The 26,363-nt window shown below is 42.3% G+C and overlaps 1 protein-coding gene across 2 annotated transcripts in view; it reads left to right on the plus strand.

Annotated features, from left to right (window-relative positions):
• SMARCC1 (SWI/SNF related BAF chromatin remodeling complex subunit C1) overlaps nucleotides 1-26,363 on the plus strand; it is a gene marked incomplete at its 5' end in the record, with an annotated part of 98,160 nt that overhangs the window by 17,345 nt on the left and 54,452 nt on the right. For both annotated transcript variants that reach the window (XM_082499285.1, XM_082499286.1), the window contains 12 exons: nucleotides 214-295; nucleotides 1,420-1,512; nucleotides 5,534-5,603; nucleotides 7,800-7,869; nucleotides 9,560-9,635; nucleotides 11,559-11,684; nucleotides 12,402-12,520; nucleotides 13,777-13,901; nucleotides 14,712-14,771; nucleotides 15,393-15,430; nucleotides 17,992-18,113; nucleotides 22,344-22,415. In XM_082499285.1, the coding sequence (XP_082355411.1) occupies nucleotides 214-295; nucleotides 1,420-1,512; nucleotides 5,534-5,603; nucleotides 7,800-7,869; nucleotides 9,560-9,635; nucleotides 11,559-11,684; nucleotides 12,402-12,520; nucleotides 13,777-13,901; nucleotides 14,712-14,771; nucleotides 15,393-15,430; nucleotides 17,992-18,113; nucleotides 22,344-22,415 (1,053 nt within the window). The remainder of the gene's footprint in view (nucleotides 1-213; nucleotides 296-1,419; nucleotides 1,513-5,533; nucleotides 5,604-7,799; nucleotides 7,870-9,559; nucleotides 9,636-11,558; nucleotides 11,685-12,401; nucleotides 12,521-13,776; nucleotides 13,902-14,711; nucleotides 14,772-15,392; nucleotides 15,431-17,991; nucleotides 18,114-22,343; nucleotides 22,416-26,363) is intronic.

A 26,363-nucleotide genomic window follows, 5' to 3' on the forward strand; every position in this document is an offset into this window, starting at 1 on the left:
ACAAATCAGTTGCATTTTATTGATTTTGGTTCGTTGTGATTTTTCTTGCTTGTGAGGGCTGCCAAGTGAAGCAAAAATATTTGTGATTGTGCTTTAAGTGTTCTTAAGTAGTTACCATGATATACTGTTTCTTTGATGTGGAATGTGAAAGATTCTTAACTATCGAATGATGTAGAGTTGAGTTTAATATTTTTGAATAATTTTCCTTGACAGGCGGAGGTTTGACCTGCAGAATCCATCCCGAATGGATCGAAACGTGGAGATGTTCATGAACATTGAGAAAACACTAGTGCAGGCAAGAAACTCATATACAAAACTGTATGTGTTCACACGCTCAAGGGAAGGGGTTCACTGGCTTTTTACGTACCTCAGTTGTGACCCACTGAAGAGTTTCATCCCGGACTTCTGTAGGAATATCATACTCCTCCCTCCCTCTCCCACCCGTTTTAGTCACAATTCCGTGTTACTAATCAAAAACTTCAGAATGTTTTCACTGATATTCTCCGGATATGCATAGGGCGAGAAAGGCATGTTTGTACAGTAGGAGGAAGCATCCCAAGTGTCTCCGTCTTCCTTTGAAAGAAGTGCCCTTAGGATTGAGTAACTAGTTCTGTACGTGTCCATTCAGTTGCTGACTTCCCCGAGACTTTCAGCTTAATATAAATCTGACTTTTTTCAGGGTTAGGGTACGTTTTAGACTCTCTCACTTGCCTTTTCAAACAAGTTACTACCAGAAGAGAGCAGCTTTATGGAATCTAATTTGAAGCTAATTTTTTTTAACTGCTGTGTGTGAATAACAGAATATTTTTTTTCCAACTCTAAAACCAAACTCAGTGTATAATATAGCCCAGACGTAACTTTCAGGTGCTTGTCAAAAATGGAAAGAGGAGGGACAGCAAAAAGAAACAATACTCCTATTATAAAAACTATTGCCATTATATGGTGATTTCAGTACATAATAAAATCCAAAATAAAACAAATATCATAGGAATACATGAATGTACTTGTGTGACAGGACAAATTCAGATTCGGAAGCTGACACACTGGGAACTTAAATTCCCTTTCAAGCAAAGTATTCCAGAGCCTGTCAAAAACTCTTGGAAATCAAAGCCATGGTTTCCATTAGAGATGTTGTTGTGCAAGCAGGAATGTGAGAACAGCTACATTGTCCCTTTATCCATGATAACCTCTCCGACAGATAACCGCAGGTCTGCAGAGACCAGAAAGAAACTCAGGGTAGACTTCGGCGGGGAGGTGTGCAAAGGAAATACTGCTGTCGCAGGGGTTTCTGAAGCTAGAGCGAGCATGCCGTGTTCCTTTTGAGCTTTTTCAGGCATTGGTGATCTTAATAGGAATTCTTTGATTTATGTCACAGGCGGCCTACTAATTTCTTATTTAACTTCTTATTCTCTCCACCAGAACAATTGTCTGAGCAGACCGACCATCTACCTCATTCCAGATATAGAATTGAAGTTGGCGAATAAATTGAAGGATATTGTCAAACGTCACCAGGTATCTGTTAAATAGCATATCTTAAAACGAGTGTTTTGTCAGTTGTAAGGTATTTGTCTGACTTTAACGTATCAGTTACATCTGGATTGTATCTGACAACACAAGGCGGCAGCAGCAGCAAGTCACTTAAGACGAGAAGTTCACCATTTGTAAAACGCCATTAGTAGTTATCCTCACCTGGATGACTACTCTGAATCATAACTCTGTTCTAACAGTAAATCTGAAATTACTGTTGAAGTGAAAAGTACTTATGGTGTCTCGGTGAGTTGGCCGCAGGCCCTAGCTGATTGCGTGTTGAATACCTGCTTATATAAATCAGAAGTTCACCGTTTGTCCAAATCTGAGACTAAAGAAGGTAGTGCGTAATACAGCTATTCTAGATATATGGGGGCAGTATAAGGAAGCTTTAATCCTGAAATAATCGTGACCTTCTCTTGCTTTATTTTACTTGCTTTTTTCTTGCTTGTGTTGAACAGAGCACAAACAACAAGTCTCTTGCTTTCTAAGTAGCCAGCGTGTTTCTGAGAGAGTCAACATCTTGCCATTGTAATTTAATATACTAAATGGTGAATTAAACAAGATTAATAGCTTCATCTCTTAAAAATGTAAACAGTCTTTTCATTTGTCTTGAGAGAAATATTCTGGAAGTGAACTCTATATGGTCTGTTGGCCTTTCGCGTTATGATAATTCATGGCTGTAGCCAGAGTAAACTGCTTCTTTTCCAGATACTGAACCATCATCTCAATTTCAGTTGTGTAATTTTTCACAAGTTGCTCTTAATTACTCAGCTGATTCAGGATGCTTGCTATTGCTTAAATAAGAGTTAATGATTCAATTTGCCTTTCATAAAGGAATTCTATAGTGAAGTCAAAGCATGAACGATTTAAGAGACTTTTAAAGCAGGCAACTTTGTCTCAAAAGGGATGTGGAGAACTGAAAGCAGAAGTTGTCCCTAATTCTGCTTTTTGGGCTTTCTTCCTTTGCCCTACCTCTGAATTCTCATCTTGTATTTGTGTTTTTACCTGTGCTTGCTCACTATTATGATTGGTTTTATTATTTTTTTCAACCTGTTGATGTCATCTTCTCTCTACCCCATCCCTAGTACCTGGAACTCCCTCTCTTCTGGCATGTCCAACTCCTCGCTGCTGTGACTGCAGCCCATGCAGAGGAGTTGCACACCTCTTGCCCCCGCACAGTGCTACCGTGATCTCTGGGTGTACAAAAAGAAGTGTCCATAGGGTGTTTATTCTCTCTGCTGATGAAGGTGCTGTTAACTGTTTCGGGTAGTCACACTTTTTCTGCTTTTCTTTATAAATGGCGAGGGTTCTTCCGAAAAGAGCCAGAATAATAATTTAGGAACTCAAAAGCAGGTAATGAGTGAGATTTAGCATTTATATCTGTCTGCTTCAAGAAGAGTGTTTTGTTGGTAGAGAACTCTTATGTCTTTAGCTTCCAGTCACATTCCGTTTAGCAGAGGCAGGGAATAAGCCTTACAATCTGCTTACATCTCTCAGAAAGCTATTTTACTGTTAAGTTATCCATCCCTTTGTTTTCAGTCAAGATGGCATCTAAGAGAGACTGCCTGTTCATCTATTGTCTGTTGGGTTTTTTAAAGCTCCATAGGAAATAAATGAAACATACTGATGTGATTCACAAAGCTCAGATCGGGTGTCTAGAAGAGCATCTTTAGCTCATGGGAAGTGAGGGGAGAACTTCCATTAATGTTCCTTAAACACTTTGCAGCTTCTTCATTCATGCCAGGGCGCTTTCCTTTCCCTTTGAACCCTTTTAAATTTTTCTTAATTTCCAGCTTTCTTTTTTGGTGTTGCTCAGAGCACCTCCTCTCCCTTTATCCAGTTCTGTGAACTCTTGTTTGTGTAGGAACTCTTGCCTTTCAGCCCCTGATATCAGAGTAGCCTCCAGATATTGCTACCATAGTGCAGTGCATCTTCATGTCTTTTTAATTTTCCTCCTTTTGATGCTGTCTTCTAAATAAGTTGTTCCCATATTGTTGGCTGTAACCAATCCCATGTGCTCTGAAGTCCTTTAAATAAATCTGTCAAGTATTTATGGAATGTAAATTTTGAATAACATTTTCATACAAACTGTTCCAAAACATAAGTCCTCTGCAGAGGAGTCTGCGGACTGTGAGTTTCTGCTGTCCTTGGAAATGACTCTTCATATATGGAAACCGGAGGTGTCTCAGCAGCATGTGGGAGAATCCTTATGGTTCTGCATGTGAGGGAAGGAACGGTTTTCTGCACTGGCCACACTAAGCAGTGTTATGTATTTATTTATCATAGGATATCAGGTTGGAAGGGACCTTAAGGATCATCTGGTCCAGCCTTTCTCGGCAAAAGCACGGTCTAGACAAGATGGCCCCGCACCACGTCCAGCTGCATCTTAAAAGTGTCCAGTGTTGGGGAATCCACCACTTCCCTGGGGAGATTATTCGGGGGCTGATTGTTCTCTGTGAAACATTTTCCTCCTGTGTCCCATCAGAATCTCCCCAGGAGTAACTTGTACCCATCACTCCTCATTTTTTCCACGTGACTCCTTGTAAAAAGGGAGTCTTCATCTCCTTTGTACTCACCCTTTAAATACTGGAACATGATGATAAGGTCTCCCCCGAGTCTTCTTTTCTTAAGGCTGAACAAACCCAATTCTCTCAGCCTTTCCTCACGTGGAGCCTTCCCAGTCCTTTGATCATGTTGGTGGCCCTTTCCAGACCCTCTCCAGCCTGTCCACAGCCTTTTTGTATAGTAGGGACCAAAACTGAACCCAGTGTTCCAGGTGTGGCCAGACAAGCACCGAGTAGGATAATGACTTTGTTGTTTCTGCTGGCGATGCCCTCGTTGATGCGACCCAGCGTCCTGTTGGCTTGCTTTGCTGCAGCCGCACACTGTTCACTCACATCGAGCTTGTTGTCCCCCAGGACCCCTGGGTCCCTTTCCGCAGAGCTGCTCCCCAAGCCAGGTAGCTCCCAGCCTGTGCTGCACCCCTGGGTAATGGTCTCCCAGGTGTAAGACCCTACCCTTGTCCTCGTTAAACTTCTTAAGGTTCTTGATAGCCCACTCTTCCAGCCTGTCCAGGTCTTCCTGCAGGGTGGCTCTCCCTTCCAAAGTGTCCCCTTCCCCGCTCAGATTGGTGTCATCAGTACACTTCGTCAGGGTACTCTTGATCCCATCATCTGGATCGCTTATGAAAATATTAAAGAGCATTGGGCCCAGTATTGACCCCTGGGGCACCCCGCTTGTGACGTGTTGCTGGTTTAACAGAGTGACAGATATCTAATTACATCATAGAATTTTTTGCATGATGATGTAGGTCCAATAGGAGTATAATTATGGCCTGGAGCCATATGTAGAGAAATTGCTTTATGTGCCCCTGTTTGTGGCATGTACATAGGCATGAGAAGTACATCTGTTGCTTCTCATACGTCAAGAAAATATTTGTCTTAAACCAGCAAGAAGGAAAAGTATTCTTGTGTTTGAATATTTGACGAATAATGGTATCATGTTAGTGTGTTTCTGATTAATTCCCTTTGTTCTGTGATTTAGGAGGCTTTTTTGAAAGAATGGGTGTTTATTCTGTCTCTTGACATACAGCCTTTCTTAAATACGAAGGATGTTATATTCGAGGCAGCCATTTTCTCATAGACTTGTCGTATGTACATTGCCATATTTAGAAATTGGATCAAAATGCGTACTTAGTGGAAAAATGTAATAGATGCTTTCTTACAAAAAATTGACAATGAGAATTGGGGCAAAAGGAACTAGGAGCAGGAAGGGTTTGAGATGAAAGAGCAAAGATGACAAAGTAGTTTGGCAGCAGTCTCTTAAAATATTTGCCTTTTTCTGACGCATCTTAGGGGTGATAGGCTTTCTAGTAGCATTGAAGTTAGCCTTGAATATTTCTAGGTTGCACAGGATGTGGGTAAAAAGAAGCAGCTGAGAAGTGTGGGGTAATGTGTTGAAGGTTTCTCATGCAGTTTCTTCTTTTCTTTCACCTTTCCCGCAGGGAACAGTAACCGAAGAGAAATCAAAGGCTACCCACCATGTTTATCCAAGTCCTACCTCAATGGATGATGGTAAAGTTGCCTTGCGATTTTGAACTGGAAATAGTATTGTAACCAAATTCTGTCACCACTTATGGGAGCTTTCACACAGACACACGATCTCCCTGGCCTGCTCCTGAGAAGCAGGAAATACTGGGAAAATATTTCTAGGATTAACAGCTCCAAATAAAATCACTGTGTCCTGCTTCTAACTATTGAGCGTAACTCACATTTTTAATTGATGTGACCTTTTCAGGTTAAGGTGTATAACGCTAACTACAGTTCAGGGATTGCATTGGAAATTGCGATATTACTTATTGCCGAATGCAGATAGACATTTTGTTTGTCCCAAATAACTTGAGGGCTGAAGGAGAGCAAAGCTAAGAGTCTGGAAGAACTTAAGAAAGAAATTAGCTTGGATTAAAAATTAAAAGGAAGGATAGTGAAAGTAGGGGGCTTAAAACTAAGATTTCCATTATTTTTTTTTATTTTGTTGCTTCCTTGGTGTCCTGCAATGTATAGGTCAAAATGTTGAGTGAAACATTATTAGAAATCAACTAGGTGTAGAAGAGGTAGCATAGATGATAAAGCAAATGAGAATTGAAAAGCTTTTTGCCATGTTCTCGTCTTTCTGGGGGAGGGTTGGGAATGCTGATGCGTATTGCTGCGTGTGGTTTGGTGAGGTGGACGCAGCGACAAGTAGACCTGGAGATCGTTGGCTTTGTTACAACGGAGCCTGCCTCTACAGGAAGTACATAGGAGCCACAATAGCAATTCAACAGCTGTATCCTTCAGCAAACAGAAAAAAAAAAAAACCTCTTAATTTTATTACCTTAAATACATTTAATTGTCTGGTGGATCATTGTTGTCGAGAGTGAGCTTCATTCCATGGTAGTTTCTTCTGACACGCCCTGGCGTCTGATGGCCACTAGATGGGAGTGTTCACTCCTGTGCAGGAGCGGGCATGGCTCGCTCGTCCTCTGGTCCCTGCCTGTGTTCTGTACTGCTGGTAACACCATGCCTAGCCACAGGTTTGTATTTATTTCTAACAGCTTCAGGTTCTTGGAAAAGGGCTGAGCATCGTAGGTCCCATCTGTCTTGTAGTCGGCGCACGTGCAGGTGTGCGCGGTGTGTTAGCTAGCAGCTCTCAACCCCTGCTTACACTGAGATGAGAAAGCAGCGTAACTTCATCCAGGTTCACATCTTCAGGGTCTCCCTTTTAATCCCGCTCTGGGCCGTATTCTCAATATGTGGGTTGCAGGGGGGAGGTTGTTACGTCATGTCAGACGTGCAGTTTAAAAGGAAAGAATTCTTTAAGACTGAGGGTATGCCTTACTGCAAAATCAGCAAAGTGTTAGTGTTGCTCAGTAAGCCTGTATTATCTTGAAGTCCTTATTAGCACTGTTGCGAAAGAAGAAAGTTGAAATCCAAGCTTTGTTAGACTCTTGGAAGTTTTTTATTAAAATCTGTTTCACTGCCACCCCCTGCCCTGACTCTTCAAAACTCGATTGTTTTTTTTTAAGTACCCGTTGAGAGTAGAATCTACTACTGGGAAAGAGGGTCTTATGAAAGAAACATAAATCAGTATAAGAAGTAAATGAGGGGATTCAGATGTCTGACAAGGATACAGAAAGACAGAAGGGAAATATTTACCACTTGACAAGAAAGCATTTTGGAAGTTTAGTCTCTTATTTATACAGAGATTTAAAAAAAAAGGGACAGATTGGAGCATGTCTCTCCCTGCTATTTCTGCTGTCTTTACTGAATGACCTCGTGAAGGATTTGCTCTGCCCCCTTCTGACTTCCCGGCCCAACTGGCCGAGGAGGTGGGGAGACGAGACGGACAAGATGAGCCGGCAGAGGACAGCGCTTCCACCTATCAGGCAGAAATGCCTCCTGCTTCTGCGGAGAAACAGACGACTGTTTCAAGCCTCATTGGATCTTAATCTTGAGTGTGTTAGGGAATGAGTGGATGTGGTCAGGGAAGGAGATGTTATACTGGTAAAGTCATTTTAAATATTACATCCGTGTTATACGCAGGCAGAACACATGCACGTTTAGGTAACGCGGGCATGTGTATTACTGGGGCAGGCCAGGCCATGGGCATTTCGCTACAGCAGACCTTTCTCAGAGATGATTGCAATAATTTCACTGTGACTGACTATGCAAAAGAGTGTTTAAAGCGGTTTCCAGTCTGAATCTGATGCTAGATCTCTTTCCCCTTTGCAGATGAATGGTTGAGACCTGTGATGAAAAAAGACAAGCAGGTGCTAGTACACTGGGGCTATTTTCCAGACAGGTAAGAAAGGTGGGGGAAGAAGGCACGCCCCAAATCTTACTGAAGTTTGTTGAGGGAAAAGTGTCGATTAAAACGTGCAAATAGGAAAATCCACGTCCTCGAACAAGCTGCTCCTTTAGCTTACTGAGTCTTACCTCTCCTGATATCAGATCTCTGCGGTTATCAGTAGTGAACGTGCATGGGGAACGTCCCAGCTGTGTGGCCTACAGCTGTGCTCTTTTCTTGTTCTGCAGAAAACGACCGGCTCAGATTTATCTCACAAGGGTTGTTCTAAAAATTTAACCCAAATATACTGTACTCCATTCCTGTTGTCTTGACTCTGAATGATTGTACATCATTGTTCATACTATAAGACAAGCGGTGGTAGTCTTACGGAGTATAACCACGCAGTGATTAGTGTTGCTACCATTTGCATCAGTGTCCCCGAAAAGATTTAATCGGTGGTTTAATTTAAAATTGAAATATGCGTCCCATTTGTGGTACTGGCAAGTGGGTGAGGTTAGACAAGGAGAGTCAATTTTTTCGTCAGAGCCACTAGTAAGGTTGCAAATTGAACCAGACTTTCAAAGGGTGGAGTGAGCCATTCCGTAAAGTTGGTAAGACTTTAAAGCTACAAGGGAGAACTTCTGATCACATAGTTGACCTTTGTTCGACAAAGAGATTTCACTCCATGGGTTGCCTTTAGTCAAGTGGAAGTGACTGTTGAAAGCGTATATTTGAGAAAGCCGTCTTGTGTTATTAGAAGATGTTAAAAGACAGCGTATGTACTGTTAGGAACTTAAATGTATTTGTAGTAACTAGTTTCCGAGTCCAGGTTATGGAAAGGTCAGAAGATTGATAACCCACCGTTGGCTTCTATTTAAATAACTTTTAAAAACTACTCAGCTGTGCATGCACAGAATTCTCAGGAACCATATGCATATTTCAGTGGAAGAGAGCAAACAACAATCACACTTAAGTTTCTTTCTTAGTGCAGATGAAGAACCTTTAAATATTCTTACATTTATATCAGTAGTCAAGTTTGTGTTGACTCTGTGTTTCTATATGTATTTATAAACGTGAGGAATGGCTTTTCTTGCATATGACCTATCCCAGTTGCTCAGTACATGCCCAGTGTTGATTATACAAAGTATTTTGGTTTTTGCTGTTACTGCGTGTGGTTTCTTAGTATTTATAAATAGGCTTTTGAGGGAATAGCATGTGGAAAAGTGAATGTAAATAGTAGATGGATTCTACAGCAATAGGGATTGAAGGAGAGGATGCATACTCCTTTCTTCTAGGAATCCAGTGTCTCTTGCTTTAAACTTGTAAGAACAGAAACAAGGTAATTAACTTAATGCCAGGGTTTGAATAGGTGACTCAGAAACTGCATTAATACCCCTGAATCTAGAGAGTAGATTTGCAATTTGAAGTCGGAGCTGGCTTCACTCAGACGGCTTTTAAATTCAGAAAATTAAAAATGTGCATTAAGATGTCTCGGACTCCTCCCTTGTCAGTGTGGCCTTTTCCTGTAGCAGAAACCAGTCATTATTCCTTTAACTTTTCACTGCGTGGAGAATATTTTACTATTCTGTCCCAGCAATATGATTTGCATATGTCAGAATTGCTGAATAAATATTCCTGCTGGTGATCTTTCTGGATGAACAGCCCAGGGGGACCAATTTTGTTTTCTCTTGACTCCTCTCGTTAGCTATGACACTTGGGTTCATGCCAATGAAATAGATGCTGAAATTGAGGATCCTCCAATTCCTGAAAAGCCGTGGAAGGTAAGTCTGCTGTAAACCGTTTCCCAAACTTACTGTGTTGGTATAGCTCATGCTCAGGTGCTGCTAGATAAATGTTTTAATGTGCTGCTGAGCAACAATGGCTCTATTTCCATATGTATGGAAAAGCAGAGCGATATTTCTAGAGCTGTAATGAAAGTGTCTAAAACACTTCTTTTATCTGGGGAGGAATGCTGTTTGAAAAAAATACTTTTTGTGAGTGAAAAGGACAGACTTATGCGTCCCTGATAGTGCCCAAATTGCCATGTTTATTTTGGCCTGACTTGAGGTGTTTTGTGTTAAAGGTAAGTCCTTCCACTGCTGCTGAAGCACAGCCGTCTCTGGGATGAAACCTGACAACTCGTTAGAAAGCATAATGGCGTTATATGATGTTTAAGGAGAGAAAGTAGGGAAAATAACATATCTTCGTGATGTTTTTGCAAAAGTATTGTTAGAGAAAAGAAATATCAGGTTAGAAACGTGAGGTTTCCACACCTGTATTGTAGGGCTTAAAATGGGTTTTGTGTGCAGAAATTTCATCAGTTTCTCTAATGTAGAAATGGCCAGAAATACCGGGAGTTAGATAATACGGAGATTAAGAAACTTACTTAGGAGAACAAATGTGAATTTTTGAAGTCTGTGGTACCATTGAAATCTTGTCTGTTCTCTTTGAGTTGTTGTAATGACAACTTTATTTTTAGTAGTTTCAGGTATTGAGAGCAAAGTAGAGCTGTAGTCTGGTTAACGGACTGTGTGTAGCCATTGGCTCCCCCGTCCCCTGATTTCACACTGCTGCAGAAGCTCTTGAGTTTGTCTTTGCTCGGTACCACCGCAGATTCCAGCTTCTGCGTGCTCTTAGTACAAGGCACAGCTCAAGTTTCTTGATTCTACTAAGCTTTCCCAAAGCTTTGGCATTGCTAATGAATTGCAGTGAATGAACGTGAGTGTCCCTAGAGTTAGTGTCAAAGTCTCTGAGAGACCCAGTAGCTGTTTAAAGAATCCTTGAGGGTCATCTCTCACCTTTCTTTATGGAAAGGCTCCGTTTAATGGGAATTCTGCTCTTAACTGATGTCATAAGGATGCAAAAAGTTGGCGCTTCTCAGTTGTTGAACATCATATGATCATTCAAACCAACATCAGCAGCCTTATTTAGGTTCTCTACATAATTAGTTTTCTTTCTACAGGAATGATTTGTCTTTCTGATTTAGCTCATTGCATGTGAACAATATGGAGCAGTTGTAATCAGGCAGTAGGAAATACTACTTTATTGGATTTACTCTTTTATACGTAACGTGCAGTGTTCTGTGTGTTGATCTGAACAGCAGAGTTGGCACAGCTGAGGTGAGAAAATAACTTGATGTTTGGGCAAACACTACTTACTCCGAGTAGTTACCTGTACATAACTGGAACACGTGCTTTTTGCATATAAGGGATACTAGAGCTCAAGGATTTATTTTCAGCTATGCAAACTAGAACTTTATTTGAAGATGAATATTTTAAGTCAAGATAGTCAATCTTTTCTTTCCAAGATATGGCCAACTCTTCTTAATTTTTTTTTTAGTCTTTTGTGGCACATCTGCTAAGGTAATCTCTATATATTTAGAATATTCTGATGATAATTTCAGCATCTAAAGTATGCTTTTAATACAGAGCTGTGGTCTCAGCTGTGTGAATTGATGTCACACTTCAGAAGGATTAAAAGTGACTGAGGGACAGACGTGGCATTCAGTAGACTTATGGGATGTTCATCCTCTGTTGTATTGCCCCATGAAACTGTCATCTTTTATGTGTAAAACCATTATGAGATATTTGGACGTTCAGACCCTGATAAAAAAGCTGCAAGTGTTTCCTTCATCCGATGAGGTCTGTCATGGGGTTATTTTTTCAAAAAACATCAGCATGTCTGTATGTCATTCTGTTCTTTAGGTTCATGCCAAGTGGATTTTGGACACAGATATATTCAATGAATGGATGAATGAAGAGGATTACGAGGTAGATGAGAACAGGAAAACAGTGAGTTTTCGGCAGAGAATCTCCATGAAAAATGAAGAGGTAGGTGGTTCTCTGCTTAGTGAGTGACCTGGTGATACACTAATACACTTTATCTCTGCATAAGTCAAATTTTTTTACACTCAAAGTTGCTAAAATTAAGCCAATTAAGCAGTTTGAGATGCTTCTGATAACACAGTCTAGTTTAACTTTTTCCTGATGTATGTCCTTTACCCAGAAGTGTAAGTGTGCCCTTTGGTTTCTATTTTTCTCCCCTCCCTGAGGATGGTAAGAGATAGGACCCACTCTGCTTTCTCATAACTGAAGCCATGGGTGCGTTAAACAGCAGCAGTTAATATTTGATTTTTTTTAATTACCTGTACCAAAATACTTGTGAACTAATATTTGTGTGCGTCCCGATGCAGGAAGTTAGTTAGGATGCTGAAAACGCGTTCATTCAACCTTGAGGCCGGGCTGCTCGCTGGGAAGTCTCTCCTGATGGATAGGGTGTCGTGAACAAGTTGCACATCAGCCTTTGAATCTTGCTGTGTTTTAAAAGCACGGTTCTTAAATGCATAGCATCTGGGGGGGGTGGCTGTAGAAAAATTTAGGGGTTTTCCTGTTGGCAAATGGAAGTATTCTGGAGCTGAATGTGGTGCTTGTTTTGGTATTACTGCTTTAAGCTTCTCTGTTGTAGGATGTATTAAGGAAGAGTATAACCTACAGCATTTCAATAACTGTAGTATTTGGGATGAGCTAACTACTTCACTTCTCTAACAGCCTGTACGTAGTCCGGAGAGGAGAGACAGGAAAGCAGCAGCAAGTACAAGGAAGAGGAAGCATTCTCCTTCTCCGCCCCCCACTCCTGTGGAGTCGAGAAAAAAGACGGGGAAGAAAGGGTGAGTGTCAAAATCCTGGGACTTGAGGCGAATTATCTTGAAGAAATGCTTATGGGGAGATCTCTGTTGCCTTTCACTTGTCTCACTTGAGATTACAGTAGAGTAATTATTTCTACAGTACACTTGAATGATTTTGCTTGTGCAGTACATGTAATTTCTTTACTCCTCTGTAGAAATGTGGTGCCCGCAGGTGGAGGAGAACCTAGCGCAGGTTGTCGTGTTTTCTGTGTCAGTGACGGGGTTCGTTGCTGCATCAAGAGGAGAACTTATCAAATGAAAAGTTACTCAGCTGCTTCTAAAATAACTCCAGCTGGTTCTGTTAGTGCAATTGTGTAGTGCATGCACAATTTTTGAAGTATTACTGCACTTAATTGAGGAGGTTTTTTTTATCTACGTCGGCAGGTATTTTAAAGTCCGCTTCTCAAATGCAACTTTAACAGAGAAGCATTTGTGATTACAGGTGGACTACAGATTAGGGGGTTTTTCCAATGCTAGTTTGATCTGGTTTTTTTTGTTGGTTTTGTTTTTTTTAAAAAAGGCCAAATTTATATCGAAATAAAAGGTTATTTTGGGGGGTTTGTGTGTGGATATCCAGGGAAGCACTTTTGAACTCAAAATTCAGGTCTTGTTTAATAGACCTGTTGGGCTCTAATTAAACAAAACTGAAAATGTATCATCTGAGATGAGAAAGGATTTAGTTGATATCTCTTTGATTTTTGTTGTTGTTGTTCCAAATGTGAAGTCTGAGTTAGATTCTGTAAGTAGAGGTGTGGGTGATTCTGCCTTTGTTCCCAAAATGTCTTCCTTGGTACGCAGAATCAATCGTACAAGCCAGCCTTTTTCCTTAAATAAGGCAGCATGCCTTGAAAGGGTCTGTTGCCTCTTCTGCTCTGTGCAGCAGATGCCCTTATTGCAACTTGGAAAAGGACAAATGTAAATGAATCACTGCTCCCTTGAATCTCAGTAGAATACAAGTGCTGCTGCCAACATGATGGAGACAATTTTGGGTTGGAATCAAAATTTATTTACAGTGGTGGCCTCCAGTCTTCAAACAGTGGAAAAGACTTTTTGTTTTTTAACTTTTAGTAATATACAGAGGATATTTTTCATTAACTCCACCAGCACCACTTCCTACGTTCATGTTCTCATAAGTGTTTTAACCCAGTCCTTTAATCCTGGTGTCTGAAGAACAACGTCGAGATGAGAACATCTGACAGTTGCAGCTGGCAGAGAATTTGTGTATGATCTTGTTTTAGACAAGCAGCCTTATATGGGAAAAGGAGAGGGCAGAAAGAAGAAGATGAGCAAGAAGATCTTACAAAGGACATGGAGGATCCCACACCAGTACCTAATATAGAAGAAGTGGTACTTCCCAAAAATGGTAAAATATGCATACACTGCATTCTTTGAATGTTAAAACTGCGCTTTGAATGGCTTAAACTGCACTGAAAAAATATGTGTGTATTTTGTCAAATCTTTAAAATACTTTGTGGTGATGCGGCTGGGTGATTTGTGCCCGTGTAAATTTACCTAGTCAGGGATTTGAATGTGACAGCTGAGGAGGGCAGCAGGTTCACCTTCTTTTGGCTTTTTGAAATACATTTACAAAGATCCACTTAAAAATTTAGTTTCACCTATTTTAGGATTGTTCTCGCCCATTGTGCAGAGTTCATGTTTTGGGGTATGGAGTTTTCTGGAGGAATTGTATGCCAAGTAGCCAAGATAAGCACGTCAAATGAGTGGAAACTAGCAACACGCCAAATGCATTCAGTTCTTAATCCTTTTCAGAAAAATGTTGATCTGTGCAATGCCTGTTAAATAAAGATAAGTCGGAAAAAGAATTCCTTTTAAGTCCTTGACAGCAAACTGTTTTGGGTGTCACACCATTTGGTTTTTACCTGGTTTGAACTTGCATGTAAGAATTGTTACGTGTTGTACAGGTGGAAAAAGTACAGTCCTCTAGTCCACTGACCGCGTGAATAGAAGCTGCTTTGTGTTCAGATGTGAAATTACAGAGAAATCAAACAAATGGTCCGTTGTACTCAAACTGCACAGATGAACTCTTTTGAACTGCAAAGATGCGACCAACAAAACTGTGTATTGATAAGATAGTAAAAGCATGCTAGACTTTGATAATTGTATCTTGTCTGATGGTTATTCATCAGCGTTTCAATCTTCCTTACTTTTGTAGTGAACCCAAAGAAAGACAGTGAAAACACGCCTGTGAAAGGAGGAACAGTAGCCGACCTAGGTAAAGCAAACACACAACACCCTCCAGCACCCCCTTCCCTAAGTTCTGTAGTAAAGGCCAACAGTAAATATTTTTAAATCTCTCAATTTTAAATGGAATCTCTAATTCTGGTGTTTTATTGAATTAATTCTGTTTTCATATGTATTCAAGTTGAAATGTGTTGACTCTTTTTCACTTGTAAGGCTGTTCCCTTGTAGGCGTTATTTATACGAGCTCTTTCCTGGCAGATTTTTTCTTACTGGGAATCAGGGTGAATCACAGCTTCCCTGGGCTTTGCTAAGCCTTTGACATAAGAGATATAAACTAGTGTCCTGTAGCGTATTGTACAAGGCTGCATCTAGGGCACTGGGAAAGGCAGTAATTAGGTATGGATTCCTAAGTGTGGAAAAATTCTAATTATCCTTCCTCTGTATTCTTATCTGTTCCCTCGTGTGGGATAGTTGAGTGCCTGCGTAAGGATGAGATTGCCTTAATGATGTCTGGTCCACTTTGCTTTCCTCCTCACTTCCCTTGCAAAACAAATGAAATATTCTTTCCAATTAAGCAGTTGCATTGCTAGAAAGGCTTATGAGCAATCAGATGCTTTTTATTAGTGTAATTCTCAATGCTTTTACCTTTCAGATGAACAGGATGAGGAGACAGTGGCAACTGGAGGAAAGGTAACAGCAGCTGTTTCTTACTAAGTTTGGTAGAAACTGAGACCACAGACGGGTTTGGGTGGAAAGGGACCTTTAAAGATCCAACCCCCTGCTATGGGCAGGGACGTCTTCCACTAGACCAGGTTGCTCAGAGCCCCGTCCAACCTGGCCTGGAGTGTTTCCAAGGATGGGGCATCCACCACCTCTCTGGGAAACCTGCGCCAGGGTTTCGCCACCCTCAGCATAAAACATTTACTCCTTCTATCTAGTCTAAATCTTCCCTCTTTTAGTTTAAAACCATTACCCCATGTCCTATCAAGATCTTAATCTCATCTTCAGTAGCTTATGCTGTACATAATTTGAAAAACATTTCAAGATTAAATTAGTTACTGATAGGAATAGTGTTTTGCTATTATAAAACTTCTACAAACGCTGTGAGATTATTTTGTACAGGTGCAAAGTATTTTCAAAGCAGCATTTTTCAGATGCAAGGTTTTTTCAAAGGTTGTAGTATTTCTTCAGGTTTCAGGACTAAATCTAAACACGACATAGGCTTCCTGATCATATTAATAGAGTTGCTGGGGTAGTTTCTGTGTGGAATTGCATTGTTGGCATGCCAGGCACTATTTTTAACAGCTTGCCTGGTGTAAGATAGCTGCCTGATCATGCAGGTAAGAAAAGATCACGTCTGTGTAAGGTTCATACGGTTGCAGGCCTGCACAGACACAGGCGCTTGGATTTGTCCTTAGTTATATACGTAATTAAGAAAATCTGATTTTCCATACTGACCTAGTTCTGGTTTTACCGTATTTCAGTTCATACCTCCAATCTGTATATGTGTTTTCAGAAGTGCTCAAAAACACTTTATCATGTTTTAAGAAGGGGAGAGATGACAACTCTAGGTATGCAAACCATTGACTAGCTAGTCAGGAACCTTTCTTTTGGGTTTTAGGCTCAGGTATCGCTCCAAGGAGCAGTGGGTTTAACTATCTAGACGCAGCCGTGTGAACAGAGGTTGACAAAATCCGGTTCTTAGGCAAGCACTGTTTTCCAAGTTAGGGAAACCGACTTGGAAGGAACGAGACAGCAGGCTTTTCCAGTATGGGACATGCTCTTTTTTTTTTTTTCTGGTGTAACTTCTCCATCCCTGGGTGTAGGATGACCTGGAACCGTGGGACTCGTGCAGCAACCTTAGTATTTGTTCCATGTTAGATTGGAAGAGGTTTGCTTTTTATGTCCTGTGCTAACGGTGGTGTTTTTGATGGGCCGTGGTCTGTTTCTCTGTTTAGCGAATGCATTTTGAGGGGAGAAGGGTGTTGGAAGTTGAGAGGATGATGAGATGAAGGACTTCTTTTCTGAGTAGCTGTTGTTGGATCACTAAATATATTTAGAATGATATCTTGTTGTCTTTGGGGGAATTTAGTCCCGGAAAAAGATACATCATTGATACCAATGAATCTTTGAGATCTTCCTCTAGGGACTTTGTTATTTTTAACAGTCTCTTCTGTTTCTCTGAAATCTGTTTGGATTAGTAATTCAGGTAAAGAAAAACATTTAATGTTGAATTGCCTACAGGCTTTTCAAACAGCACCTGGGGGCTTCTCATACGGTTCATACCCGCTCCCGACCATCTTCTTACACTACATCCATGCCCTTCTCTTTATCATTTTGGCTCGGGAAGCGAACGTGTGCAGGAACTCAGGGTGCAGAATACCTAGAGTTCACGGGAGGCTTCTGTTGTGCAGCAGCAAAGTGACCTGAGACTTGTCCCTCTGCTTGGGAATCTTAAAACCTTCCTGACTGGTGTCTTACAGCGCTGCGTGAGCAAACTCACAGCTCTGTTCACGCTCTGGGTGGAAGCAAATGGAGGGACATGCACAGTTACAGGTTGAACTTAGTATCTCTTCTTCACAAGAAGCATCAAAGATGGGCTTTAAGATTGATCAAAGTGAGTTTATCCAAGCAAAAATCTAGGGTAATGAGGCACAGTTTTGCAGACATGAAAATCATTACTGGTGACAAGCGTATCCCTGTGAAACTAGAAGTAATGAATCTGATTTCTGTTAATGCTCCTCTGAGGAGTGAGAAGGTTAATAGGGGAAGAATGGCAAAAAATACAACCCGTCTTAGACAATATTAAAAGATTGGTGTGGTGTCAGTAACTGGAGATGGCAGCAAGAGCTAGGCTGAGAGAGTCACGCTGTCTTCATCACACGTGGTTGCAGTATACTGCAGAATTCAAATGCAGCGTTTGTTCCCATAGTTAGAGCACGCTTAATTTTATGAGCAGGAGGTGAAGTGTGATCTAACTGTACTGCCAGGTATGCCCTTGAGGTTTGGGAGCTGGTTCCGTAAAAACTTACTGGCCTTATGCTTTCTTTAATATTATTACAAACACTACAAACACAGATTACGCTTTCTCTGGTCCCTGAGATTTTCCACACTGACCACAGATTACATCAAGAAAAGTTTATTCTGCACAGGATTCGAAAGGACTTTTTTGGACTAGCTCTGTGCTGTCTGAGAGTAGTTAGGTAGGTCTCTTGCAACCTATTAACCGTTGTATTCCCTCCGTGATACAGGAAGATGAAGATCCTAACAAAGGCGATCAAAGCCGGTCAATTGATCCGGGTGAAGATAACGTCACAGAACAAACCAACCACATCATTATTCCAAGCTATGCATCTTGGTTTGACTACAACTGGTAAGAAAGTAATTGGGAACTGGGGGAAGACTTGAGTTTGGTTATTGTTTCTCATAAGTCAAGCTGAGAGCTGGAAGAAATTCTGCTTAGGTCTAGTTCCCAGGTATGGGTACATTTTTCCATTTAAAAATCTTTCTGAGCTGACTTCTGGCAGTTTTCAGGGATTGGGAACGAGGAAGAGAATTTCGAGCAGCATAGATCTTCAGTCTACCTTCGCAGCACATATTGCTTCACGTTGGTTTTTATTCTCTTCCCCACCCCCTCCCTCCATGGGAAAACAATTCCTTTCTCTTCCCTATTTCTTGAGTCCTTGTATGATCTTCCTATGTTTGTATCTACTTCTGAAAGCTGGTGACTTTTATTATGCTCCAGATCTTGAGTTTGAGGCTTAATTACACAGGAAGGATACTAGTTTCATTTTGGAATCCTCCTTGAGTCAGAGGTTTGTGATCTGCTTTGACCACATAACTCGCTATGGTAACCATAATGTTCTTTCTATGCTCAAACTTTGGTGTGGGGTGAGAAGCAAGTGATTGGGAATGAAAGTGCCTCCACAAGTTAAACTGTTATGTAGTACTCTTCTTTAAATAAAAACCTCTTTGGAAACAGAATAAGGACTGGTCAGTTGTCTGGAAGAGCTGTCATTGGAGCGTGTGTTTTGGCTTAGCTCTGGGAGTTGAGACGTTGTTTAGGCTGGAATCTAAAAAGAAGTGCTGCGATACTTTGAGTATCAGGATTTGTGGGCAACTTTCACAAGTGGATAACGTTTTATAGCAGTGAATTAAGATGGGATCAGAACTGTTGGTGTGTGGGTTGGTTCAATTTCCAGCTCAGGCAGACTTTGTTACCTTGGGTCAGTTGCTTAGCCGATGTCTGTGCTGGTGGCTTGAGTTGACCTAAATCCCCATAAATAGAAGCATCCATTTTCTCAGTCCCCTTGCTCTCCCACTCCAGCAGAAAAGCCAAGGACCACATAGTCTGAATTTATAGGGGCTTCAGTTGCTTTGTGAGTGGAAAAGCTTGAGGTGTAGTTCTGTTACGTGTGCCGAATGAAACGCCCCACTGATGGACTTTGTGAAGGGATAAAGAGCTGTGGATCTGCTGTAGATCAGGACCAGTGACTTTGCGTAGCTCGGGCTAAGGAAGGGTTCCTTTCAACCAAGGTAGGCGCGTCTGTAACCTCTGTGCTTCGATTCCTTGTTTGTAAGGGGAAGGTACAACAATACATCCCTACTGAGAAGATAATGACAATGATGACGTTTTGTCCTGACATCGCTCTTAATGGTATTGTACAAGTGCCTTTTGGGAGTGACTGGTTGATAACGGTTGGTTCAAAACTCTTGATCGGTGCATTTGTAGCAGCAGCAGTAGTTCTGATGGCGTTCTGAGTAGTTCTGATGACATTCAGTAGTTCTGAGAGCTAAATCGCCGTGACACGCGGCTAAGGCTAATGTGGCGTTTCTGAAGAAACAGAATAAACTTCTCACTGCATCAGGTGTACTTGTTCTGACCCTGTGAAAGGCAAACTTTAAATCATCTCTGACAGGAATGGTGGATGTTCACAAGGTAGCAGGATGATGTGAAAAGAAGCTTTGTTGGTTTGGGGTTTTTTGGGATTCTAGTGCTCCAGAAACAGCACATTAAGCTGATTTGGATTTAAGGCTGAAATAACAGCACAGCTGTGAGACTGACATTTTTCTGTCTCTGAGCACTTCTTTTTCATTCGGAGACCGGTGTTTGTATTCTGGAGAACCAGTGCTGTCCCACCTCAGGCTGCAGGTGATGCTGCTGCTGGGCCAGCGAATGCTGCTTGGGTTATGTCAATAGATAAACAAACCACTCTCTGCAGCCCTCCCAAATTGCACATGTGTCCGGTCGCAACTGATTTAAAGCAAATTGGAAGAATAATTCTAATCTACTTCTCTCAAAATATTTTATAAACTGCTGTTCTAGAATAGTCCTTGCTAAAATTAATTTTCTAGTAAAAACATAAATTTTATTTAATACTCAGTTCAGTTTCAGTGTAATCTCTCATGCGTTGGGTAACTTCATTGCAAGAGCAGGATAATTTGTTACTAAAATCTGAACAGTTTATTGGTTAATCTTCATCTTCAAGTTAGAGTATTTTCCTATGAATGACAAGTTGAGGGTAAGCAGTGTCAGCACAAAAGGACAACTGCACGGTAGGTTAAAAGCTAAACATACAGGAGGAAGGAAGATTTGTAAAGAATACATTTTTCTGTGTTTCCTTTAAAAGCAACAGTTCTTAAAGGACCATTGTAGTTCTCCAGATTTTAACTTGCATAGAGCATGTGCCATTCTACGAGTTTCTGTCATAAGTTACTCTAACAAGCGCAGCATTTCTGACACGTTTTTATACGATGGAAGGGGTTTTTAATCTTGACGCTATTTCCTCAGTAATAGGTGGGTTAAATCTTAGGTCCCTCAAAGAATTTGCATACTAAGGTCTCAGAAAGTGGACTAATCAAGTTCCATCTACTCTGGCTGTTATTGTTATAACTTGCGTTATGATTTTGCTTTGCAGTGAAAACCCTCTTGTATGTCACATTATGTGCTCTGGATAACACAAAAGGATCTTGTTCATCTGTTGCTGATAGAACTCCATAGGTGCAATCACCCTGCAGTTAAAACACTTCAGGACCAAGTTTCCTTATTTATGTTAAAATAAATTGTATCACTTCCTCTAGTCCTTTGTTTAGGAAGTATGAGAATGTGATTTCATAAGTTTGTGCGGTGCTGTTTACATTGTCAGGCTGGTAGAAGATTCTGCTAAAAGAACGTTTAAACTTAAATACTTCACCTGGAGCAGCTATGGAAGGGAAAAAAAAGTCTGTCAAATAACTGTAGCTGAATTTCCTGTCATCTTTACCTTAGTTTATTTTATATAATGCGTAGCGTCTTGTGTGTCATTAGTTCTGCTCTCCCATGTGCCCAGCAATGTGCAGTTGTTGCCCAAAAGGCCAATGGAATCCTGGGCTGCACAGGGAAGAGTGTGGCCAGTAGGTTGAAGGAGGTCATTCTCCCCCTCTACTCTGCACTGGTGAGGCCACAACTGGAATACTGTGTCCAGTTTTGGGCTCCCCAGTTCAAGAGGGACAGGGAACTGCTGGAGCGAGTCCAGCGAAGGGCAACTAAGATGATTAAGGGCTTGGAGCACCTCCCTTATGAGGAAAGGCTGAGGGCACTGGGACTCTTCAGCCTGGAGAAGAGAAGGCTGAGGGGAGACCTTATTATGGCGTACAAGTATCTAAAGGGTGGGTTGAAGGAGGATGGAGCCAGGCTCTTTTCAGTGGTTCCCAGTGACAGGACGAGGGGCAATGGGCACAAGGTAGAACACAGGAAGTTCCGTTCAAATACACGGAAACACTTCTTTACGGTTCGGGTGACAGAGCATCGTCACAGGCTGCCCAGGGAGGGGGGGAGTCCCCTTCTCTGGAGATGTTCAAGCCCCGCCTGGATGCAGTCCTGAGGGATGTGCTCTGGGCAATCCTGCTTTGGCAGGGGAGTGGGGCTGGGTGATCTCTAGAGGTCCCTTTCAACTCTGAAAACTCCGTGATTCCGTGTGTGCTGAGTTCTCGCTCCATATTTCTTCCTCGGAGTGCAAAGGGAAAGAATTATTTTTCAGACAGTGTTGAGTTGCTCCAAATATCTATACTTTGGATTTTCTTTTCCCAGTTGACCAGGGAGGTACTAGGTACATTCTTGAAGTCAGTCTCCTGCCTGATTGTGAGCACTAGTAATTGCTGTAGATCCAACTTTGGAGTTGGACTCAAAGCACCTGCGCTCCCATCTTTTAAGTATATACCATAAAAGCTGTTTTCTTTGAGGTGTTGGTACTTTACTGAGTGTTCGCACTTACTAGGTTGGAGAACAAAGATGCTTCTATCAGAAAACAGAACTCGTGAAGGTACGGTTGAAAACGGGCTGCTCAGCACTTCTCAGTTTGATTAGGGGCAGCGTTGGGTGTGTAGTTTTGCTTTTGATCAACAACTGGATTTTGTGATGCCTTTTTAATGCAGCTTTACTTACTTGATGAAAATGGTCATGGTAGAATACTAGGGTTGATTAAAAAAAAAAAAAAAAAACTAACAAAAAACGCTTGCTGTAAATGTTCTCCCTCAAAATAGTAATCTGAAGGTGTGCAGATCATTATATATATAACCAAGGTTATTTAGTATTTGGCATCTGAATAGTATATTTCTGTTACAGTATTCATGTGATTGAACGTCGTGCTCTTCCTGAATTCTTCAATGGAAAAAACAAGTCCAAGACTCCAGAAATGTAAGTAAAACATGTGAACATAGGTGTATGAGAGCAGCAAGATAAAGAAGCTTCTAGTTTCATGAATCCTGGCATGACTTCGGCTATGCATGTGTTAAGCGGATACTGTCCCCAGGGGCATGAAAGAAGGAAAGAGCACCTCTGCAATCACTTCGTGCAGTTTGATAGTGTCTGTGCAGTATTGTAGTAGAGGTAAAAGTTTAAATAATAAGTAATAGTTAGTAGTGGCTATCCAGGAAAAATAAAACTGGTTTCTCCCAAGCAATACTGGAACAAATTCTTGAATTTTCTTGTCTGGTACAAGATACAATCATCTTCCAAAGACATCTGAAAAATTTCATGATACTGTGGAAACTTAATAATCCTCCCTATTTTCCTCTCACTTCTCACGCCATGCTGTATTTTTGAGGCTCAGGGAGTTTCCTGTGTAAGCACTGATGACCGAGTTTGTTGTAGGATGCTGTGTCAGGCTGTGGAATGGATTTTGCACAGTTATCTGTGCTGATTTCACGGTTCCTGAGCAGCTGATGGGTAATTCTGAACGTGCAGGTGAGGGTTGGAAAATGAATGTTCTCAGGCCTGAGATGTTACTGTGTTTTCAAATATCCGGTAGTCTGATTTAAATCGGAGAGCTGGAGTTGTGCATTGCAAGAAGAAAAATATCTTTTATTTATATATATGTGTGTGTATATATATATATATCTATATATCTGTTCCAAACCCTCTAGTGACAGTTTAATTCTGGACATGCCTATTAAATCTAAGTGGAGTTCTCACGGTTGAATTTAGATCCAGTTTGTACCTGTCTCGTCTCCTTGTGCGATCTGGAGTCTACTGCCAAACTTAAGTTATACACATGCAGTTGTTTAAACAGCTTCCCTGAAGCTGCTTAAAATAAAATAAAAAAAAAAAAAGCCGATTATTGACTTGAGGTATTGCAGTTTTTATCATACATGATAACTTTTGATCTGACTTAGCAATGTAATGAGATAAGCTGCTGATTTTGCATCAAATGCTTACTTTGAGAATCTACTGCAAGGCTTGTTATGTGCATTAGTAAAAGTATACCGCACACCTCCCCTTCTCTGAGAATTTTTTGTTATAACAGTAAATTCAGTTATTCAGAGCAATCTTGAAAGGTGATTGATTAAAGGAAGGTGGTCAACATCAAGCTTTTGAACAGTGTGCTTGTTTATATTAAAATTATAGTCCTAAAACGTGAGCGTTCACAACAAAAATCATAAATTTGCAAACCACTGTATGCTTGTCGACCTGGACAGTGGAACTGGGCTCGCTGTGTTCACTTTATCGTGGTGTCAAATCTTGGTCTAGCTGCAAAGCAGCTTTGGGGGATTTTGAACCAGTTGTTTTTTTTTTTATTAACGTCTACATGAAGCATTTGAGGTGTCTTCTCAGTACATTGTCTTAACGTCAGCAAAGCTGTGCATTTTTCATACACAACAAGAAGAGCAGCCCTGCCGAGAAGGACTTGGGGCTACTGGGGGGTGCAAAGCTGTCCCTGAGCCGGCAATGTGCGCTGGCAGCCCAGCGAGCCCCCGGCATCCCGGGCTGCATCCCCCGCAGCGTGGCCAGCAGGGCGAGGGGGGGATTGTGCCCCTCTGCTGCGCTCTGCTCTGCTCTGGGGAGACCCCCCTGCAGTGCTGCCTCCAGCTCGGGAGCCTCAGCGCAGGAGAGACATGGAGCTGGTGGAGCGGGGCCAGAGGGGGCCCCGGAGCTGCTGGGAGGGCTGGAGCCCCTCTGCTGGGAGGACAGGCTGGGAGAGGTGGGGGTGTCAGCCTGGAGAGGAGAAGGCTCCGGGGAGACCTCCGAGCCCTTTCCAGTGCCTAAAGGGCCTCCAGGAGAGCGACTCTGGATGAGGGAGGGGAGCCATGGGACGAGGGGGAATGGCTTTACACTGGAAGAGGGGAGATTTAGGTGAGATCTGAGGAAGAAATTCTTGGCTCTGCGGGTGGTGAGCCCCTGGCGCATGTTGCCCCGAGAAGCTGTGGCTGCCCCATCCCTGGAGGTGTTCAAGGCCAGGTTGGACGGGGCTTGGAGCAACCTGGGCTGGTGGGAGGTGTCCCTGCCCAGGGCAGGGGGTTGGAATGAGATATCTTTAAGGTCCCTTCCAACCCAAACTATTCTATGAACATTTCAAAGAATCATAGAATGGTTTAGGTTGGAAAGGACCTTGAAGATCGAGTTCCAACCCCCCTGCCATAGGCAGAGACACCTCCCACCTGACCAGGTTGTCCAAGGCCACGTCCAACCTGGCCTTGACCACCTCCAGGGATGGGGCCTCAACAACCTCTCTGGGCAACCTGGGCCAGTGCCTCACCACCCTCAAAGTGAAAAACTTCTTCCTAATATTCAATCTGAACCTGCCCTCTTCCAGTTTAAAGCCATTCTCCCTCGTCCTATTGCTACATGCCCCAGTAAAAAGTCCTTCCCCAGCTCTCCTGTAGGCCCCCTTTAGGGACTGGAAGGCTGCAAGAAGATCTCCCCGGAGCCTTCTCTTCTCCAGGCTGAACAGCCCCAACTCTTTCAGCCTCTCCTCATAGGAGAGGTGCTCCAGCCCTCGGATCATCCTCGTGGCTCTCCTCTGGACACACTCCAACAGGTCCATGTCCTTCTTCTGTTGGGGACTCCAGAGCTGGAGGCAGTACTCCAGGTGGGGTCTCACCAGAGCAGAGTAGAAGGGCAGAATCCCCTCCCTCGCCCTGCTGGCCACGTTTCTGATGCAGCCCAGGATACGGTTGGCCTTCTGGGCTGCGATCGCCCACTGCCGGCTCATGCTGAGCTTCTCGTCAATCAGCACCCCCAGGGCCTTCTCCTCAGGGCTGCTCTCCAGCCATTCCCCGCCCAGCCTGGATTTGTGCTTGGGATTGCCCCGGCCCAGATGTAGGACCTTGCACTTGGCCTTGTTGAACTGCATGAGGTTGGCTTGGGCCCACCTCTGCAGCCTGTCCAGGTCCCTCTGGATGGCATCCCTCCCCTCCAGCATGTCTGCCTTGCTAAAGAGCTTGGTATCATTGGCAAACTTGCTGAGGGTGCACTCGACCCCACTGTCCATGTCGCCGACAAAGATGTTGAACACTTTGTCCAAATGATAGTGGTAACATCATCCCACATTGCTCTTCTGGCAGGTCAGCAAGGCAGACTTCCGGGAAAGCATTCTTGAGCTTGAATCTCCTCTGCTCAGGCATGAACGATATTTTGTGAGGCTTCTGATCTAGTACTGACGTAGAAATTAGAAACTAAGGTTTTTCAGTCTCGGGAAGAGAAGGATTGGGAGATCTTACAGCAGTTGCTCAATGCACAAGGCGGTTACTGAGAAGATGCTGCCAGGCCCATTCTTGAGGTGTGTGGTGGGAGAAAAATAAGTCAAACTGAAACACAGCAAGTTCTGTCTTGATATAAGGGACATTTTTAACTTGGAAAAAGATGAAGCACTGGGATGGGGCCCTGGGAAGTTGGAAATGTTCTTCCTTGGAGTCTTTCAGGCCTTGCTGGACAAAGCCCTATGCAACCTGGGCAAAATTCAGTGCTGACCATGGTTTGAGTGGGAGATTGACTTAGAGACCTCTTGAAGTCCCTGGCAGGTACCCTTGAATGATTTTCAATCTCTAGTCTTTACATGCGACTTCTCTATGTGTCTGAGTTGCAGAGGTAACTGTCGTTGCATTATAGTGATTCCAAAATGCGTTTGCTCCAAAATGGATTTGACACTATCTTTGCTCTGTAGGTTTTACTATTCAGCATATTTTTGTTTTGGAGTTTCTAGGACTTAGCGTCTAAGACCGCAAAGACTGAATTGGGAAAGGATGTTTCTGTTTCATATTTGCCATTGATGTGGTCATCACATGTAACCCCACGCTTCCTTTTTCACTTGACATCAAAACATCGGGTCTCCTGATACTCATCCGTGAGCTGCTTCTGGTTATTGCC

Source organism: Vanellus vanellus (genome assembly GCF_965231255.1).
Source record: "Vanellus vanellus genome assembly, chromosome: 2".
NCBI lineage: Eukaryota > Metazoa > Chordata > Aves > Charadriiformes > Charadriidae > Vanellus > Vanellus vanellus.